At 43.7% G+C, this 21471-nt stretch overlaps 1 protein-coding gene across 5 annotated transcripts in view; it reads left to right on the top strand.

Annotated features, from left to right (window-relative positions):
* Positions 1-21471, top strand: part of LOC139406614 (ELAV-like protein 4) — an 85463-nt gene that overhangs the window by 43461 nt on the left and 20531 nt on the right. For all 5 annotated transcript variants that reach the window (XM_071149392.1, XM_071149393.1, XM_071149389.1 and 2 more), the window contains 2 exons: positions 7126-7229; positions 11033-11186. In XM_071149392.1, coding sequence (XP_071005493.1) covers positions 7126-7229; positions 11033-11186 — 258 coding nt within the window. The remainder of the gene's footprint in view (positions 1-7125; positions 7230-11032; positions 11187-21471) is intronic.

The raw sequence follows: 21471 nt of genomic DNA on the forward strand, positions 1-21471 counted from the left end.
GAAGAATATAGATGAAAACTCTCTTGGTAAATAGTGTGGTCTACAGCTTATCATGAGATACTCGACACTTCCTTAGATTTCGTGCCACAGCTGTTGTTTACAAATATACATAGACTACCACCCCTTGTCTTACCAGATGCGGCTGTTCTATCCTGCTAAAAACAATTTAAGCCCGCCAGCAGTATGTTATTCATGTCGTCGTTCAGCCATGACTTGGTGAAACATAAGATATTACAGACAGAGGTGCAAGGCACCTCACACGCAGCAAACCCTGAGAACACATCACCTTCACTGGCTTCCTGTCAAATTCTACAAGATTCTACAACACCTACAAGATCCTACTGCTCACTTACAAGGCCCTCCAAGGCCTCACCCCCTCATACATTTCTGACCTCCTCCATATACACCCCCTTCCACTGTCTCCATTCCTCTGGCTCTGGACTACTCACCATCCCCAAAACAAAACTGTGCACCATGGGGGATCGGGCATTCAGCGGTGCTGCCCTCAAACTCTGAAACTCTCTCCCCCTAGCATCCTCCAAACTCTGAAACTATCTCCCCCTAGCATCCCACAAACTCTGAAACTCTCTCCCCCTAGCATCCTCCAAACTCTGAAACTATCTCCCCCTAGCATCCCACAAACTCTGAAACTCTCTCCCCCTAGCATCCTCCAAACTCTGAAACTATCTCCCCCTAGCATCCCACAAACTCTGAAAGTCTCTCCCCCTAGCATCCCCCAAACTCTGAAACGATCTCCCCCTAGCATCCCACAAACTCTGAAACTATCTCCCCCTAGCATCCCACAAACTCTGGAACTCTCTCCCCCTAGCATCCCCCAAACTCTGAAACTCTCTCCCCCTAGCATCCCCCAAACTCTGAAACTCTCTCCCCCTAGCATCCCCCAAACTCTGAAACTCTCTCCCCCTAGCATCCCCCAAACTCTGAAACTATCTCCCCCTAGCATCCCCCAAATTCTGAAACTCTCTCCCCCTAGCATCCTCCAAACTCTGAAACTCTCTCCCCTAGCATCCCCCAAACTCTGAAACTATTTCCCCCTAGCATCCCACAAACTCTGAAACTATCTCCCCCTAGCATCCCGAAAACTCTGAAACTATCTCCCCCTAGCATCCCACAAATTCTGTAACTCTCTCTCCCTAAGCATCCCACAAACTCTGGAACTCTCTCCCCATAAGCATCCCACAAATTCTGTAACTCTCTCCCCCTAAGCATCCCACAAATTCTGTAACTCTCTCCCCCTAAGCATCCCACAAATTCTGTAACTCTCTCCCCCTAAGCATCCCACAAATTCTGTAATCTCTCCCCCTAAGCATCCCACAAATTCTGGAACTCTCTCCCCCTAAGCATCCCACAAATTCTGGAACTTTCTCCCCTAGCGTCCCAGCATCCTGCAACTCTGACTCTATTGCACCTTCAAAAACAATCTCAAATCCCACCTGTTCAGTCTGGCTTTCCCCTCAACTAGCTAAGCTAAGTAGCTTTTTATTATTTGATTGTCTTATTCTTGTTTTTGTTTTTACTCTTTGCTGTACACTGTCCTTGGGTTTTTTGAAAGGCGCTTTACATTTAACATTTTAGTAATTTAGCAGACGCTCTTATCCAGAGCGACTTATAGTTAGTGCATTCATCTTAAGATAGCTAGGTTGGACAAGCACATATCACAGGCATAGAAAGTACATTTTCCCTCAATAACTTAGCTATCAGTAGAGTCAGAGCTGGGGGAGGGGGCTGGGTGTGAAGTGCATGTGCTGGTAAAATTATTATTATCTGACATCTTCCCTAAAGCCAGGTATTGCAGACTAGACAGGCCCATAAGTGCAGACTCCTTCAGGGAGTTTTAGCGTTCCAGGCCTAAAAACACCCTTGCTCTCTCCTCCGTTCTCCCCCCACTCTCTGTGCTGTTTGAGTGGCCCGTACCTGGGAAAGAGAGTGGGCCAGTCCCCTGTGGGCCTCAGATCTGGAGGGCCTGAGGGCCGGGCTGGCTCATCACTGGTCCCCTCCCTCTCTGCAGGACTCCCCCGGCTCTGGCTGCTGCTGTCACTGTTGTCATATCCAGGCCTGACGTCACGGAGCTGGGGTGTCCCAGATTCTCTCCTGCTACGCTGCTATCTTCCCAGACATCCCACACATTTCAGGCTTCCATCCAACTTACCTCAGGCAGCAGCCACCGATGGGGAGGAGGGACTCGGGGTGGGTGGGAGACTCCTACATATTACAGTTGCTGCTACCTTGCCAACCCCAGAGAACAGACATCTGAGCGGAGCCAGTGTATGTGTGCTACTGTTTATTTGGTCAGCATTTTAGTCACACTAATGTAAGCACATAAAGCAACAGTAAGGCTGTATTAGCATTTGAATGCCATTATAGTCAAAGGTTTGACCATTATAGTCAAAGGTTTGACCTAATATTTGTCAATTGTACAGTGTTGGACTGTTTCTATAAGCTAATAGAGAAAAACAGTAAAACATATCCAAAAAGGCAATGGTAAATAGTGGCATACAAAATGTGCTTAATAGCCCTGAGTACACGTTTGCTATAATTAAATTACTTTTGCTATTTACGGCCAGTCAGAATAAACTGAGCCTCTGTCAGCTTTTCTTATTAAAAGCACTTACCGCAGCAACCAGTAAGTGGTTTATGTAGATTCAAAGTATGAATTGTGAATGTATATTCAATCATATCATAATTCTGCACATTAGGTAGTTTAACTTAGGAGATTAGCAAATGAATGTTGTTGTACTCTCTCCTCCCATCTAAAAACATAATACTGAACTGGGAACTTCTATAAGTTTGTAAAAGTGTATATTTTATATTTCATCTACATTTTAGTTGGTGAATTCTCCCACAAATATTTTGAAGGGTGCTGGTCCGTCAAAAATAGCACCATCCCAAGTTGCTATTGCAGCAAGGGCAAATTGTTAAGGAACCAACACAATGATACACATCTGTTTTGACAGACAGAAAGGTTCTTTGTTCCTCCATATCTTAAATGTGGCTAAATTTAAGACTGACCAAACCAATTTGCCTGTTTCTACCTTGGGAACCTGGTGCTATCAAGGTATGTTATCATCAGCTGTTCATAGCACTGTCATCCTGTGCACAGTGCACTTTTCCCCTCTCATCCCTTGGCATCTTATATGACAGACTGAAGCCATGTTCACTGACAGGGGGGGGAGTGGGAACTCAGGGACAGACCATGGGGACTTAGAAAGAAGAGGTCAGGTTAGGATATAATAATGTCTGTCATATTAATACAGAACATCACAATGCTGTCTTAACCATTGTGAAATATTAAGGACAGGGAATTCATGTTTATTCTTATTAAGGGCACAATCACAGAATGATTTTGTTTGCTGCTAGGTTGGATCCTATATTGTGGACAGTCATGCATGTCAATAAATGGAATGGAAGGTACTGTACTGGGTAAGGTCATACAAAACAAAAGAAGACCATAAGTGCATGAAAGCAGTGACACAGGAGGCCCCAGCAGGCAAGTCTCTGTGTGTGTGTGTGTGTGTGTGTGTATGTGTGTGTGTGTGTGTGTGTGTGTTTGTGTTTGTATGTGTGTGTGTGTGTGTGTGTGTGTGTGTGTGTGTGTGTGTGTGTGTGTGTGTGTGTGTGTGTGTGTGTGTGTGTGTGTGTGGAGGGGGGGCACTATAAGTCACCACGTGGGGAGAGTCAGGACACCTGCTGGAAACACACCCATTTTCTCATCTCACACATTCGGGAGCCTGCTGCTCTTCATGAAACAAATAATGGCTTAGTCATACTGTAGCACCACCGAGAGGAGCCACTCACTGGAAATAGCAGTGATTTGCCAAGGAAAAACATTTGGTACACTTGTACCTATTTCCCTCTTCTATTTATTTTTGACTGTACATGGAGCGGTGAAGACCTGGTGAGGTGGTCTCAATTACCCTGGCCCTCTCTCTCGTTAGTAGTGATTTGAGCTATAATGGGACAGCTGTTATGAAGCATTATGGCACTACTGTGGTAATGTCACAACTAATGAGCTCAATTATCCCCACGCTCGCCCGCTACGAATCAACGCACCACTCTGGATCACGAAGAGGGGGGAGGGGGGAGGGGGGGGGGGGTCCACTATGTCACACACAACTACTAGCCCTGTGCTTTCAGCTCGACTCATCCTAATGAAGGAGCTGGGCACGGTCCCACCACTGACATTACTAAGCTGTTTATTTATGAAAAATATCCCTTTAATGGATGTTAAGCATGGTCTTTGTACATGTTGTTCAAACGCCTCCAGATTTGAAGATGGATGGAAATGCTGTGGTTAGGAACAGAAAGTCAAGCAAAATGGAGATCTTTCATCATTAAAAACTCATTATAACAGCAATGCATCATTTCAGTTTGCAGATTTAATTGACAGTTAAAATATATATACATTAATGTGTCCATTAGACTAATTAAACGGCATAGGGATCATGTTCAGTTTGCTCCTCCATTAAAGGGTATTTATTATCTTAATGGGTTCTTTCAGCTTCCTGAGATGCATTTTTTTCAGCTGTTTGTCTATAATATCCTTAATGGCGTTTGTACAATCCTTTATGGCACTCAGACTTTCTAGTAATACATTGATCTAGATTCCTTATATATCTCACACAGTAAACAACCAAATACTCCTTTGTATAAAGATATAAAACATTTAAGACTTGTGCTAAGACACCTATGCTATCTTATTGTGTACTGCTATTTAGTAGCTTTGCTGTGTTGTGTAGAACTGTGTTAAGGCATGCTGTATGCTATGCTGCGCCGTGCTTGGATGATCTGTTCTGTACCGTGCTGTGCTGTGCTAGACCTGCGTGTTTATTTCAGGCAGGCAGCATGCTGGGTTGAATCTGCTGGGCTGCGTGCGTGCGGAGTGAGCCGTTGTTGTTACAGGCCTAGATGAGTTTGCCTGCATATGTTGGCCCACAGTCAGTGCACCGCCGCTTTTTGACCTTGTCAGGGTGTGTGTGTGTGTGAGGCGTGTGTGTACATTCTCTTCAATACATGACTTTGGGTACTGTATTCTCTTCCCGCAGCTCATAGTTTGCTCCGTTAATTTCAACATTTTCTTAACTTGCATGTACAGTATACATACAGTATGAGTGTGTTTGTCTGTGCGTTGGTGTTGTCTCCGGAAGGCAGCCAGCCCATGGCCGCCTGCTGTGGGCTGCTCTCTTACTGGTGGGTGGAATCCCCTCTTGGAGCTGCCTCGTGCTGAAAGCAGCTGCCTCGCCCCATCTCTCCACTCACCTGGGCAGTGGTGCCTGGCAGTTGGGGATGCGAACACATCCCAATCTCCCCTTCAGCCTTGCCAAGGTAGGATTAGGCACAGTGATTGGTGCAAACTCCCAAAGACACACTGAACTGTGGACACCACCAGAAACAGAGGGAGAGTGTACAAACAGTACATACAGTACACACAGTACATGTGTACACACAAAATATGCACACACACACACTGTGGTACTGTATCATTAACCACAACCCAGCACATCCAGGCAGATCTGTATGAGTACTGTGGGACTGTATCATTATCCACAACCCAGCACATCCAGGCAGATCTGTATGAGTACTGTGGGACTGTATCATTATCCACAACCCAGCACATCCAGGCAGCTCTGTATGAGTACTGTGGGACTGTATCATTAACCACAACCCAGCACATCCAGGCAGCTCTGTATGAGTACTGTTGGACTGTATCATTATCCACAACCCAGCACATCCAGGCAGCTCTGTATGAGTACTGTGGGACTGTATCATTATCCACAACCCAGCACATCCAGGCAGATATGTATGAGTACTGTGGGACTGTATCATTATCCACAACCCAGCACATCCAGGCAGATCTGTATGAGTACTGTGGGACTGTATCATTAACCACAACCCAGCACATCCATCCAGATCTCTATGAGTACTGTGGGACTGTATCATTATCCACAACCCAGCACATCCAGGCAGCTCTGTATGAGTACTGTGGGACTGTATCATTATCCACAACCCAGCACATCCAGGCAGCTCTGTATGAGTACTGTGGGACTGTATCATTAACCACAACCCAGCACATCCATGCAGCTCTGTATGAGTACTGTAGGACTGTATCATTAACCACATCCCAGCACATCCAGGCAGCTCTGTATGAGTACTGTGGGACTGTATCATTATCCACAACCCAGCACATCCAGGCAGATATGTATGAGTACTGTGGGACTGTATCATTATCCACAACCCAGCACATCCATGCAGCTCTGTATGAGTGCGCTTCGGAAGCACACTTAATTTCTGCTAACACTTTGTAAGCTACGCTTGTCGAGCCTTAAATTCTCCTTGTGAAGCAGCGGAAGGGGGAGGAGGAAGGTGACAGGGAGTGGGGAGCCGCTCAGCAGTTGGCTGTGTTGGCTAATTATTGTCAACCCACATTGAGGAGTATGAGAAGAGAAGTCTTTGCAAAAGGCACTTTGATATTGAACACATATCCACAGGCCCGCGGATGTATTGGCGTTAACGGCGTAGTTCTATTTTAGTGTCTTAACTTTCCGAAGGGTGCTGTCAGATCAGTGTCAGCGAGATGAGCGGTAAAAATTGCTGTGAACCAATGAAATTCTCTCCAGGACACAAGGTTTTTAATAAACAATGGGGAAATGATAATCCAGGGAAATCCACTGAAAGTGAGAGAGAAACATCGTGTTTCATGTGAGGAGTACAGCTCCATTTTGTCCCTAAGCTGCAGCCTGCCTGCCTATTTATTTGGTGCTAGGACAGCGCTGTTCTACATTTGTGATTCTCTTTGTCTATCCACTGTGGACTTACTGTTGTCTGTTTCTTTTAATGGCTATAAGTGCGGTGTTCCACTTGGACTTGCCAGACACTTGTGTGGCAATTTTTTTGTAACTATCACACAGCTACAACGGCTCTGGGCGTCTGTTGAAAGTCAACTAGCTCATGAAAGCAAGCAATGCCTGAAATAAATATCTAGAGATGTCAGGAAAATATTGAGTCAAAGAAAATATGATATTAATGACACTATTGTATCTGTACCATTTTAATACATACTGGGTAGAATTCTGTATTGTAAAAATGATCTTCTTTCTTGTTTTACAGGGCAGAGTCTAGGCTATGGGTTTGTCAACTACATCGACCCAAAGGATGCAGAGAAAGCCATCAACACATTAAACGGACTCAGACTTCAAACCAAAACTATTAAGGTAAGTCTGATTGGAAAACACCTTCGGTACACTGAATATCAATTCACCCAGCGTTCATGTGATAAGGACTGCACTGCTTCAGTTTCCATGTAGATTGTAGGAATTCTGGGTAGTGACTGAGGCGATTCAGACTAATTTGCATACATGCAGAGAACATTTAAATGGAAGAGTGACTGAATCAAAGAGTCAGAAGCATTAAAAGCCGTGAGGTATAACTGATATGCTAATTAATTTATAAACGTCAAAATGTGAAGGTGAAATTAGAACGATTTTCAGACAGAGTAAGGAAAACACATTTATTAAATGCTGCCCAAAGTTAAATAGAGGACTCCAATTTATATTACATTGGTTGGGACGTTAAATAAAGATGAAGGGTAAATGGAGAGAGTATAATTTAATTAGTAGTATGGTTGTATTAGTGTACTCAACATCCATTTTATATAGTAGGCCTACTTTATCTCTACTTGTTGAGCAGAAAAACTATATTCTCTCATATAGCTCCGTTATGCTGTTCGCTTTAAGCCATACTGTAATCTGTCTGCTACCATAATCCAAACCCTCTCAGTAACATATTTCTAAATCTAATCAGATCGGATTACCCTGCCGAACTGAATGGGAAAAGCCCATACAGAATCCCCAATCCCTCGACAGCCTAGAACATGATAGGTCAACATTGTGAAGGGAAGCAGCCACACCAGATCAACACAGCTCGGCCTGTTTTCAATCCAGCACAGTGCTTTGAGAGGCAAGGTCATGGGGAGACAGCCAACCAGAGCTGTGTGTGTGCCTGCGCACATCCGTGTGCGTGTCAGAGTGACGCAGTCGGCATGACCCACAGTTATTCCTGCGCAGGTCTCACCCACTGAGTGTAGCTGACAGGAGTTAGGATGAGTCACAGGGTCTGTGTGTGTATCGTCCCTCTGCCACTCTCGCTCGCTAATGTACTCTGCTGAGATGGGGCACCAGAGGGCCAAGCTAGCACCCAGGCTCCCAACCCACGCTACTGTACCAGTGACGCTCCTCGGTCCTCCCCAGTTCCCATGCACTAGACATGTTTTTAGGAAGCCAGCTAACTTAGGACTCACAAGCATGCCATGGCCAGTTCCCTTGGGCTAGAGAGAAGAGCCTTCTGCCTGTTTTCTTGATGACGCTGTCAAAAACCATAACATATTCAGAGCTAAACATATGCACACGCACCCTCACGCTCTCATTCCATCTCCAGCCCTAGCACAGCCTCTTTCCTCCCACAGCTTGTGTAATAAAGCAGGAGCGATCTTCCGTGTCTATCATCCTGGAGCAGACACACAGTCCAAAGAGCAAGCACACCAGTAAGTGACGTCCACTTCCCCCACACACACAGCGCTCTTCCCCTCTTGCTATCTTTCTCTCACACACACAGCGTTCCACATCGTACAGCTCCCTCGGTCTGTCTCTGTCCATCTTATCCAGTCAGACGGAGCAGCATCTAGACTTCACCCTGGCTCTCAGTTATAGCAGCAGAGTACCTTTCTGCATGAAAGAGTAAGGCCAGCCCTTTTTATTCTTGCCACTGCATAACCCATTATTTTGACTGTGCTACCTATATCAATAAGCCTTTTCTGAGTAGCAATGAAGAAAAAGGCCAATTTTACAACTTCTAGTAAGTGTGTTCAAGGTCATTATCTTCTTGAAATATCCATTCAGTGCTACGGGCCTTTCTTTTTCCACCAGAGGTTATCTTAAGCTGCCATGAAAATGAAGACAGACTCCCTAATAGCAGCAGACAGCTCTGTCTTGCAGCCCAGTGTGAGGCTCTCTGGTGGGAGAGAAGAGAGAGCTGCTTGTGGTGTCACTGAACTACAGTTGATACGCCGATGTGCAGAGGAAACATTTTGAGCCCTCTTTAAAGAAGACACTTAAAGAGCTCAGTGTCTTTGATATGACTTTCCAGTTTCACACAAGGCTTCAACTGATGAAACATGTTATTGATGTAGTATAAAACTGTAGTTAATATGAAGGCTCTCGTGGTAGTGTACAGTAAGCCATTTGTGGGCGGACATAATATTCACAGACACACTTCTCCCTTCTGGTACCCTCATAACACTTCCTCACACTACTGCCTAGGGTGAAGACAAAGAGGAGAAGCTCAGTTCGCCCCAGAGTTTCACACACTCGGGTGGTGTCTTTCTGCAGTCTTTTTCTGTCTTTTAAAACATGTGGTTTCCTCCTCCATGACACCTCAGAGTTTCTCAGCACATCTCTGGTGCTGCTACCCTGTGGAGGTGTGAGAGGAAGGAGCCCGCTGGAGGTGAGAAGAGCAGGGCTGCACACTGGGAAAGAACACACACACAAACACGCTCGTCAAACTCCAACACACACTTCACTCTCACACACACAAGTACTTCTTACAGCTAGTGAAGGTGTTGATGGATCTGGGGCTGACTGACAGGGAGCGAAGGAAATAAAGGGATAGATTAGAAGCAAAAGGGAAAGAAGGAAAAAATGGAAGGAAAGACCGTTTGAAAGGAAAGACGGGCAAAGGGGAAGCAAACTGCTGTGATCCGATTATTTTGCCTTCACAGTTAAACTGGATATCCTGTGATTATGCCGAGATGTTTTGCATATCCATCATATTTTAACAGTGTTTGATGGCTAATGCCTCTAAATGTCAAACCTAATGAAAACCCTGGATAGAAAAGCTCCCCCAGTCAGCAATGATAATCGGATTAACATTTTGAAAGAGTAAAACCAGATCGTAATCGAGAAATTAGAACAGCATTCGACAAAGCACAGGGACTTTTTCAGGAGAGAGCTAAGATGGCAGAAGTTAAAACATCAAGGTCTTGCATAACTCCTTAAAATACTAGCTTCCAATGTAGTGTATTTATACAGCTTATATGTCCTTTGAAAATAAAAGTTAACGAAATTATAGCTTCTGAATGAGACAGGTAGGTTAGTGCGTGCTGTGACCCAGGCTAGCAGGAGAGATGACAGACAAGCTTCGACATCTGTGTGAGAGCAGGAGTGTGACGGACTGTGTGACTGTGAGAGAGAGAGGCGCTGTCCAAGGTGCTGGTAAGTGTGGCACACTGAAGAGAGGGTGTTGCAAAGCTGTGGAGGGATCTGTGAGAGAAGGCACCCACCTCGCTCAGCTCGCAGCACAAGCCATCCCCATTCAACCCCCCCTTACCAAACTAGGATTGCCAAACCACCTCTTTTTGTCTCTTGCCCTCTTTCTCTCCCTCTCTCGCACGCTCTCACTCTCATCGCGCTCTCTCTCACATCCTCATGCATAGGCTGTAAACACACTTTCTCTCCCATTCTCTCTCTCTCTCACACACGCACACACACACCTAATGTATGCGTGAGTGCATTTGTTTTTATGTCAGCATTAACAAGATGTATTGTCCAATACTTCCATATTAATGATAGGGAGGAGGGTTGATGGGGGTGAGGGTTCATGTGTGAGCCTTTCGCTACAGTACACAAATAAAATGTAAAACGACAAAATGAAACAGAAGATAAATTGGCACCTACCTTTCCTCACACCTCTTCTGCGTGGGGTCTGCAAGGCTAATGTGTAAATGGATTTTAGATGAAAACTAATGTGCTAATTCAAACAAGCTCAGTCAGGTGAAGCCCTGTGATTCAAGTCATTAAAAACAAGTTACACAGACATCTCTGCCAATGCCATGGACAAAATACAATCCAATGCTGTAGGCTCAAAAGTTCTCATAGAAGTAAGACTAAAGCTATGCTACACTCATGTCCATCATCTCTTATATCTAATACCCATCTCTACCCCTTTCCACCTTTCTCCTCAGGTGTCATATGCACGACCCAGCTCAGCCTCCATCCGAGACGCTAACCTGTATGTGAGTGGTCTGCCCAAGACCATGACTCAGAAGGACCTGGAGCAGCTCTTCTCCCAGTATGGACGCATCATCACTTCCCGCATCCTGGTGGACCAGGTCACAGGTATCCATGGGTCGCCTTTTCATTTATATACGCATATGCACGCACACACCCACAGAAACCAACTCCATAGCCAGCACAGCACACAAGCATTGGTCTAAACACGCACACAAATGCGCGCACACACATACATAAAAACACAAACGTATGTTCATCTGAGTTAATACACTCAACTCACAACCCGAGCGCAGGCACACAACTAGATTAAACCATTGTCATGATGCAGAATCATGCAGCATGACTTCCATTGCACAGCTCTTAGATCCATTTCAGAGGTTTTGTCTGCCTGCGGCAGGCTCCAGTGTTATGTGTAATGTGTACTGATGAAGCAGAATGAGTGCAGCACATTGTAAGCCACACTCATTTGCCTAAGCAGAATAAATCAGACCTGGTACTGGGGCAAAGCATAGCAGAGCAGGATCAAGTTGAGAGCATGCCGGTTTATTTGCAACTACTGTATGCTTCCACAAGACCTGTTCCACGCAGCCCTCTGGGATCACAAACAACAACACGCAAAGTCAAGGCCGTGAAAAACACATCTGTTCATAAAACAACAGTACTAGCTAGCCAGCTTGATATTCTACAAAACCCCCTAGAGTCTAAGCCTCTAGATGGCGATATATGGACTAAGCTAACATATGGAATTATTTTAATAAGATTGTCTTAAGATGGACTATTTAGCTATTTGATTGGGGAATTTTAGGACCCCTGTAGGTCTAAAAAAGTATATATATATGTAAAGAAAATATTTGATGGAACATTGGCCTTAATGCAGTTAGCCTACGCAGAGCAAAACGGATGACACTTTCATGTTAGGGAGAATCTCAGCTTCCAGAACTTGTTTCTAGCTCAAACCGTTTCCGGGATGTCTCCTGGTCTCATAAACACTGTTGTAGTTCAGGTGCCTTCCACCTCAGCGCATAATGGCCGACACCGGTGGATGCGGTTGATTGAGACGCAGCCCATGCAAAAAGAACCAGAAGTCTCTAGCTTAAACTCAGTGATTTTCATTAATAAAAGTGATCTAATTATAATGCTAATTAGACTTCAGATTTGTTTTTATCTAGTCACAAACCACCGTCATAAATAAATCAAACTAGCATAGCCTAAATTGCCATGGAATAGAATGTCTGACACATTCTGGGTCTCAATAATTCATGTTATTACCATGCTTGCGCACAGTTTCAGTCTTAAGAAGCAGAACAGTTTCCCAAGCAGGTTCTTCACAAGCCCAGTGCTCATCCTGCTGATCTGCCAATAGTCTCTTCTGCTTCTCCATTGTTTCCCAACCACACTGTTGAAGGGAACAGTAGGCAGGATCATAACCTTACATGTCTCACAGTGCCAGAACCACTCCACAGAGAGACAGGCAAAGCTTCTGCCTCCTCAGATGTGCACACATGCACTCTCTCTAACTCTCCTTTACTCTATTCTCCTCTATTCTCTACTCCTCTCCTCTCTCTTTCTCTTTCCCTCTCTCACACACACAGTGTCTGGCCCAGCAGCACATGCAGGCCCAGCCCAGAAATGTCTCCCCTGAGGCAGGGGGATCCGCTGGAAGAATTTTAATGACTAATTAAATTTTAGTTGCTGGTGATTAAGAAACAAGGAGGATTTTAGAGGACCCCGAGAGCTCAGCGCTGGCACATCTTCCCAGTTCACAAGTACCGCCATAAAGAGGAATGGACCGCAAATTAAAACTCTCCTGCTACTCGCACAAGTGTAACTGTGGGTGAGAGAGACAGAGGGGAAGATAGAAAGAGAAAGTTTAAAAGCTTTGCCTTTGTGCTTGACTTTTTAGTGGTTAACCATTAACATGTACAGTATAGGACAGTTAATCATGTGATTTCAACATCATTACACACACAAATGTCAAATATTATCAACAAATTGTCGTATTCCAAATCAGAATTTCAATTCATATGTTCAGTTTCAGACATGTCTGTTTTGACAGTAGATGCCAAGCCCACATGACTGTGGTTCAGAGTGAGCCACAAGCTCCAAAGCCCAATCTACGAATCAGTTTGGTATAAACAAATGTGCTTAAACTCACTGAAGGGGATATTTATTTCATTTTCACAGACCTTAATCAGCCTGATGCAAATTGCAGTCAGTCTCCTGCTCAGTATCGTCCAGAAATAACTTTGTTGAGCCACAGTTTGCATCGTTCATAGAGAAGACAATGTTCTGTTACAAATAGTCCAAGTATTTCTGACTGAACTCACATTGACTTGACAATAAGTCAGGAATGGGGAGTTCTGTTATTACAGAGCCTTAGCGCACATGAGTGGCAATGTCCTGATCATGAAGATTCTTCTCTCCAACAAAATCAGAACATCACACACGAGCCCTTTGGCTCAACCTCTCTGATGCAGGCCTGGCAGTCATTGCGTAACATCAATCATGTAACCAAAGTGTTTTGTCAATATTAGTATCTTTCTCTTCTCTCCCTCTCTTTCTATTGATCCCTGCAGAATGGATATATATATTTCTTCTCTATATTGGAAGAACTATTGCGGAGCAGCATTTTTATACTGCATCACTCTCACTAACCTTTGGGAATGTTGTCAGATCATGATGTTCAATACGAACAGCTGGTTTAAGCTAACATCAATGTGAAGGAAATATAATATGGAGAGACATTGATCAATAGTTAAATATTCTGAACATCTCTGCAGGGCCCAGGCGCACAGCAGTCAGTCAATACGCGTCTCATCAATGAGAGCAAATACAATTGATCCGGAGAGCTTGCTTTTACCAGTTAAACCCTTAAGTGAAAAAATGCCTGTTTCTCTTATATTACAGAGGGTTGTTGTCTATCCCTAGTCACACAGACTACTTACTATTGAATATATATTATTATTATATATTACAATAATAAGCATGCAGAACATTCATATGCACTACACACATACAGTACCAGTCAAAAGTTTGGACACACCTACTCATTCAAGGGTCTTTCTTTATTTTTACTATTTTATATATTGTAGAATGATAGTGAAGACATCAAAACTATGAAATAACACATATGGAATCATGTAGTTACCAAACAAGTGTTAAACACATCAAAATATATTTTAGATTTTAGATTCTTCAAAGTAGCCACCCTTTGCCTTGCACACTCTTGGCATTCTCTCAACCAGCTTCACCTGGAATGCTTTTCCAACGGTCTTGAAGGAGTTCCCACATATGCTGAGCACTTGTTGGCAAAGCAAACCCACACCATCACATCTCCTCCTCCATGCTTAACGGTTGGAACCACACATGCAGAGATCATCCATTCACCTCCTCTGTGTCTCACAAAGACACAGTGGTTGGAACCAAAAATCTCAAATTTGGACTCATCAGACCAAAGGACAGATTTCCACCGGTCTAAAGTCCATTGCTCGTGTTTCTTGGCCCAAGCAAGTCTCTTCTTCTTATTGGTGTCTTTTAGTAGTGTTTTTTTTGCAGCAATTTGACCCATGAAGGCCTGATTTCACGCAGTGTCCTCTGAATAGTTGATGTTGGGATGTGTCTGTTACTTGGATTCTGTGAAGCGTTTATTTGGGCTGCAATTTCTGAGGCTGGTAACTCTAATGAACTTATCCTCCGTAACTCTGGGTCTTCCTTTCCTGTGTTGGTCCTCTTGAGTGTCAGTTTCGTCATAGCGCTTGATGGTTTTTACGACTGCACTTGAAGAAACTTTCAAAGTTCTTGATGTCTTCATGTCTTAAAGTAATGATGGACTGTCGTTTCTCTTTGCTTATTTGAGCTGTTCTTGCCATAATATGGACTTGGTATTTTACCAAAAGGGCTATCTTCTGTTTACCACTCCATACCTTGTCACAACACAACTGATTGTCTCAAACGCATTAAGAAGGAAATAAATTCCACAAATACATTTTTAACAAGGCACACCTGTTAATTGAAATGGATTCCAGGTGACTACCTCATGAAGCTGGTTGAGCGAATGCCAAGAGTGTGCAAAGCTGTCATCAAGGCAACGGGTGGCTGCTTTACAGAATCTCAAATATAAAATATATTTTGATTTGTTTAACACTTTTGTGGTTGCTACATTATTCCATGTGTGTTATTTCATAGTTTGGCTGTCTTCACAATTATTCTGCAATGTAGAAAATAGTCAAAATAAAGAAAACCTCTGGATTAAGTCGGTGTTTCCAAATGTTTGACTGGTGCTGTACATACAACCCCTATTGAATTTATACTTTATCAATCGGTATGTGACTTCCTCTCCATATGCACATCTACACTCTTACAGTGGAGGTTGATGATATATGGTGTAGTACATTCTGGCTCGCATAGAATCCCCATCATGTTTGGCTAAACATCAAGACCACGTAGGTGCGAACCTGATTTATATACAGGTTAAATAAGACTTTACAATTCTTCTCTGTCCTGGTGTCTATAACCCACCAGACTCCATAACATGGAGTGTATTACATGGTTACTTTGGCCTGTGGTCACACATAGAAGCAGACAGATGGCTTTAACTCTGCTTTTACTGAGCGGAGCAGAGAGCACCTAAGCTCTTCAAAGATTTCTATCCCAATGCCTTTTCAAAGTCCATATGTATCTATCCCCAGAAACTGAGTTACTTAAAACAAGGACTTTTTTTCTTCTCTCGCTCTCTCTGATTAGGAGGTGATCAGATGTTTTTTTTCTTTCTCTAATGTATTTAATGTGACCGTTTAATAAACGTTCCATACAGTTGGCATAGCCACTTAAAAGAGTGGAATGAGAAACGGCAGCAAAATGCTCAAGTTTGGAGAGCAGAGCAAAGGCTTTCGTCAGCCACCTGGCCAGATTATCAGATCTCCAGATTTCCCAGAGGAATGTTTGTCTTATTGTCCCCGGGCTGAGAGCGTAGTGTTGGGGAGCGCCCTGGTAGCGCCCAAGTGCAGTGGGCATGCAGAATTCTTTGTCAGGGCACCAGCAGCTCCTTGCCACTGTCTTCCCTTGTTCTGGTTAGGGTTATTAATAAACCAGCCATTCTCCGTGTTCATGTGTGCTGGGAATAGATAAGCACAGGTAGAGAGTTACATAAGCCCAGCTGATTTCTGAGGAGGGAAGTGCCTGAAGACCATTGTGCATTTGTGGCCTAATGCTGTATGGTCTGTGATAAGTGCTGGAACTGGCTGATGGTACAGGCTGCTTCCCAGACTCCCTCAGCCTGCATGTTTGCTTTGTTTCGATATGCTGTAAAAACAAAAAAACAACCACAAAAAACAGCTGGAAGCTCATTATGTTAATGCTGAAAAAGCTAGTGACATTTTCTTTTCTCAACACTAAGACAGTCATTTCATTATTTTTTTTAACTATTAGGTAAATTACTTCTGGGATCGTTTTGTTTGGTTTCTGCCTTGCTTGAGGAACCCCAGATGGAATCCAAATGATACCCTACATTAGATTGTCCTCCGAAGCACCAGCTGTCAGCAGTCTGACACACAGAACTGCTTGTATGAAGTCTCTCTGCCACTGTATCACAGTCACAGGGTCAAAGGTCATGGTCGCCTAACCTGCTGTGGTGTAATTGCATTAGGCCAGCCGACCTTGCAGTGCAGTAGCAGTGTTTCTCTTCATGCCCAGAATGTCTATAGGGCAGTGAAAGGAGAAATGAGAGGTGTTACTGTTAGTGGGGTCAAAGTCTCTCTCACCTCTCTCCACAGCACTAGTGTACATGCACAATACCCTCTCACCTCTCTCCACAGCACTGCTGTATAGGCACAATTCCCTCTCACCTCTCTCCACAGCACTGCTGTATAGGCACAATACCCTCTCACCTCTCTCCACAGCACTAGTGTACAGGCACAATACAGCACTAGTGTACAGGCACAATACAGCACTAGTGTACAGGCACAATACAGCACTAGTGTACAGGCACAATACAGCACTAGTGTACAGGCACAATATCCTCTCACCTCTCTCCACAGCACTGCTGTATAGGCACAATACCCTCTCACCTCTCTCCACAGCACTAGTGTACAGGCACAATACCCTCTCACCTCTCTCCACAGCACTAGTGTACAGGCACAATACAGCACTAGTGTACAGGCACAATACCCTTCTACCTCTCCACATACACAAGGACAGAGCTAGTCCCAGATACCAATGCAGTAGCCCTCCACTCTTCACACCCCTTTCTTGAAGACACCTCTTCGGTTCACCACTTCATTCAAGTGGCTGGGGTGTTTTCCTCAGATCCCACGCTGAATGTGTTTTCAGCCTTCATCTCTATGCCAAGCAATACTGGTGTGTAGACCTCTTCAAGCATCTGCATCCTGGTGCAGTTCAAGGCCACGGGTCTTAGAGGACTGGTGCTTGTCTTCTCTCTTCCAATGAGGTGTGATCATATCCCCAAAGGAGAAGAGTCCATAGGGTGTCAACATGTATTTCACAGCTCTGAAACAGTGAAATAAGCACATTGCATCTCAAAATAATGTAGTCTTATAATACAACCCCTCGTATCTTGACAGTAGTAGCTATTGGGTTTATGTAGAAAAAGGTGAACAAACAAAGCTACCCACTGGGCACAGACGTCAGTTCAGCGTCAAGTTTTGATTTACATTTGGTTGGGTTGTCAGCTAATGTGAATCCAACATGAAACCAACCCAAAAAATTCACCATGTCATTGGATTTAGGTTCAAAGTTTGGTAAACCAAAAAAAGAGCCCATATTTAAAAAGAAATATAACATTTGAACCTTTATTTAAAAAGAAATATAACATTTGAACCTTTATTTAAAAGAAATATAACATTTGAACCTTTATTTAAAAGAAATATAACATTTCAACCTTTATTTAAAAGAAATATAACATTTGAACCTTTATTTAAAAGAAATATAACATTTGAACCTTTATTTAAAAGAAATATAACATTTGAACCTTTATTTAAAATAAATAACATTTGAACCTTTATTTAAAAGAAATATAACATTTCAACCTTTATTTAAAAGAAATATAACATTTCAACCTTTATTTAAAAGAAATATAACATTTTAACCTTTATTTAACTACGTAGTTATGTTATGTTATGAGTTTTTGCAAATTCAATCCGTTTTCCACGTTGATTCAAAGTCGTCTCATAGATTTTTGGGGTTGAATTGATGTGAAAACAATATTGATTCGACCAGTTTTTGCACAGTTGGTATGCATAAAGTGAAGTTAGCAAAACAAAGCCCAACTATGATTTTACACACTAAGTGTACTAAACATTAGGAGCACCTTCCCAATATTAAGTTGCACCCCATCCCTTTTTCCCTTTTGCCCTCAGAACAGCCTCAATTCATTGGGGCATGGACTCTGTGGTGTTGAAAGCATTCCACAGGGATGCTGGCCCATGTTGACTCCAATGCTCCCCACAGTTGTGTTAAGTTGGCTGGATGACATTTGGGTGGTAGACCATTCTTGATACACACGGAAACTGTTGAGTGTGATAAACTCAGCAGCTTTGCAGTTCTTGACACACTCAAACCGGTGTGCCTGGCACCTACTACCATACTCCGTTCACTCTCTGAATGGCACACATACACAATCCATGGCTCAATTGTCTCAAGGCTTAGAAATCATTCCTTAACCTATCTCCTCCTCTTAATCTATAGTGCATTCAGAAAGTAATCAGACCCCTTGACATTTTCTACATTTTACAGCCTTATTCTAAAATTGATTAAATAATTTTTTTCTCCATATCAATCTACACACAATACCCCATAATGACAAAGTGAAAACTGTTTTTTAGACATTATTGTAAATGTATTACCATCTGCTATGAGACTCAAAATTGAGCTGAGGTGCATCCTGTTTTCATTGATCATCCTTGAGATGTTTCTAAAACTTGATTGGAGCCCACCTGTGGTAAATTCAACTGATTGGACATGATTTGGAAAGGCACACACCTGTCTATATAAGGTCCAACAGTTGACAGTGCATGTCAGAGCAGAAACCAAGCAATGAGATCGAAGGAATTGTCCGTAGAGGCACAGATCTGGGGAAGGATACCAAAACGTTTCTGCAGCATTGAAGGTCCCAGAAAACACAGTGGCTATTCTTAAATGGAAGAAGTTTGGAACCACCAAGACTCTTCTTAGAGCTGTCTGCCAGGCCAAACTGAGCAATTGGGGGAGACGGGCCTTGGTCAGGGAGGTAACTAAGAACCCAATGGTCACACTGACAAACCTTCAGAGTTCCTCTTCGGAGCCTTCCAGAAGGACAACCATCTCAGCAGCTCTCCACCAATCAGGCCTTTATAGTAGAGTGGCCAGATGGAAGCCACTCCACAGTAAAAGGCACATGACAACCCACTTGGAGTTTGCAAAGGTCACCTAAAGGACTCTGACCATGAGAAACAATGGTCTGGTCATCTCTGGTCTGATGAAACCAAGACTTAACTCTTTGGCCTGAATACCAAGCATCACGTCTGGAGGAAACCTGGCACCATCCCTACGGTGAAGCATGATGGTAGCAGCATCATTCTGTGGGGATGTTTTTCAGCGGCAGGGACTGAGAAACTGGTCAGGATCGAGGGAAAGATGGCGCAAAGTACAGAGAGATCCTTGATGAAAACCTGCTCCAGAGTGCTCAGGACCTCAGACTGGGGTGAAGGTTCACCTTTCAACAGGACAACGACCCTAAGCACACAGCCAAGACAACGCAGGAGTGGCTTCGGGACAAATCTCTGAACATACTTGAGTGGCCCAGCCAGAGCCCGGACTTGAACCTGATCGAACATCTCTGGAGAGACCTAGAATAGAATAGAGACCTAAAATAGCTGTGCTGCGACGCTCTCCATCTAAACCGAAAGCTTGAGAGGATCTGCAGAGAAGTATGGGAGAAACACCCCAAATACAGGTGTGCCAAGCTTGTAGCCTCATACCCAAGAAGACTCGAGGCTGTAATTGCTGCCAAAGGTGCTTCAACAAAGTACTGAGTAAAGGGTCTGAACACTTATGTAAATGTCAAGGGGTCTGAATACTTTCCAAATGCACTGTACACTAATTTGAAGTGGATTTAACAAGTGACATCAATAAGGGGTCATAGCTTTGACCTGGATTCACCTGGTCAGCCTATGTCATAGAAAGAGCAGGTGTTCCTCATGTTTTGTACACTCGGTGTAAAGTGACAAACACATCAACAGAATATACAAAAACAGTATGCACTAGTTACCACCTAGGAATACCGGTATGACAGTATTTTCTCCCGAAGCAGCATTGACCCTAGTTTCACACCGGAGCCAGAGCTGTATGCCAACAATTCAAACCCCTTTGGAATAACAGGCTATGTGTTCATTATTTTCTAGCTGTGACAACCTAATTATAAATTACAGATACAGGGAAGGCAGGGAAGGGATTTGGAGAGATTGTCAAGAACGGCAGCAACCCTCAGTGAAAATAATACAGCATTAGAGTGAATGAAAGCATTTGGCATTGGAGAGATTGTGTGTAAATATTTGTTCAGGGCTGCACATGTCAAAGGAGTCCGATTCAAGAAGACAATGAGACAGCGGAACAGAAAAACCTCAATAAGCGCAAGCAGCGTTTTGAGAGCAGAGAGCGAAATGCCAATAAAAAGTGTTTCTGTGTGTGGTGTAGAGATGCCAGTCTGTACACACACAGTATTATGCAAATAGACCTGGCAGCGTGCTGTCACTGAGCGAGCATCCCCAGGGCCAGTCAGCGAGCCTCATTAAAAATGAGAAGCACGCATTTATGGAGCCCAACAAAAGACCTTCCGGGCAGTGCGTCTCTCAATGTTACTTTCAGGTGGCGGTCAAAATACATTGCCTTGGAAACGACTCAAATGTCACCGACAACATGACGTGAGGCCTGAGTGTGTGGCCTTCAGCTAGGAGGAGAGCTGCAGTGTGTGCTGAGTCCAAAGTGCCTCACGCAGTAGCCTCAACGAGCTGAGGAGACACAGCACTACAGCAGCTAGCACCCAAACAACATAACAGCATTTCTGCATCAGCGGGCATCAGCTCTCATGCTCTTTGTGAGAGAGAAAGACAAATGAACTGTCTCTTTGACAGCACAGGAAATCATGGCTGTGCCTTCGCTTTTCCCTCTGCTCTATTCTGTGTTCTTTAAGTAACCCATAAAGCAATCCCTCCCAGAATGGAAAACAAATCATTTCCAACTCATTGTATCCCCTTTACAAAACATTGCTTTATACATGACTAAAAAGACAGATATCCTCTCTGTACCATGTATGAAACAGAGAACATGGGCTGTGAGATGTACAGTATGTATGTGTAGATGTGTGTGATCTAACCGGAACCACGTGAAGTAAAAGGAC

This window comes from Oncorhynchus clarkii, chromosome 4, assembly GCF_045791955.1.
Source record: "Oncorhynchus clarkii lewisi isolate Uvic-CL-2024 chromosome 4, UVic_Ocla_1.0, whole genome shotgun sequence".
In the NCBI taxonomy this organism is placed as follows: domain Eukaryota; kingdom Metazoa; phylum Chordata; class Actinopteri; order Salmoniformes; family Salmonidae; genus Oncorhynchus; species Oncorhynchus clarkii.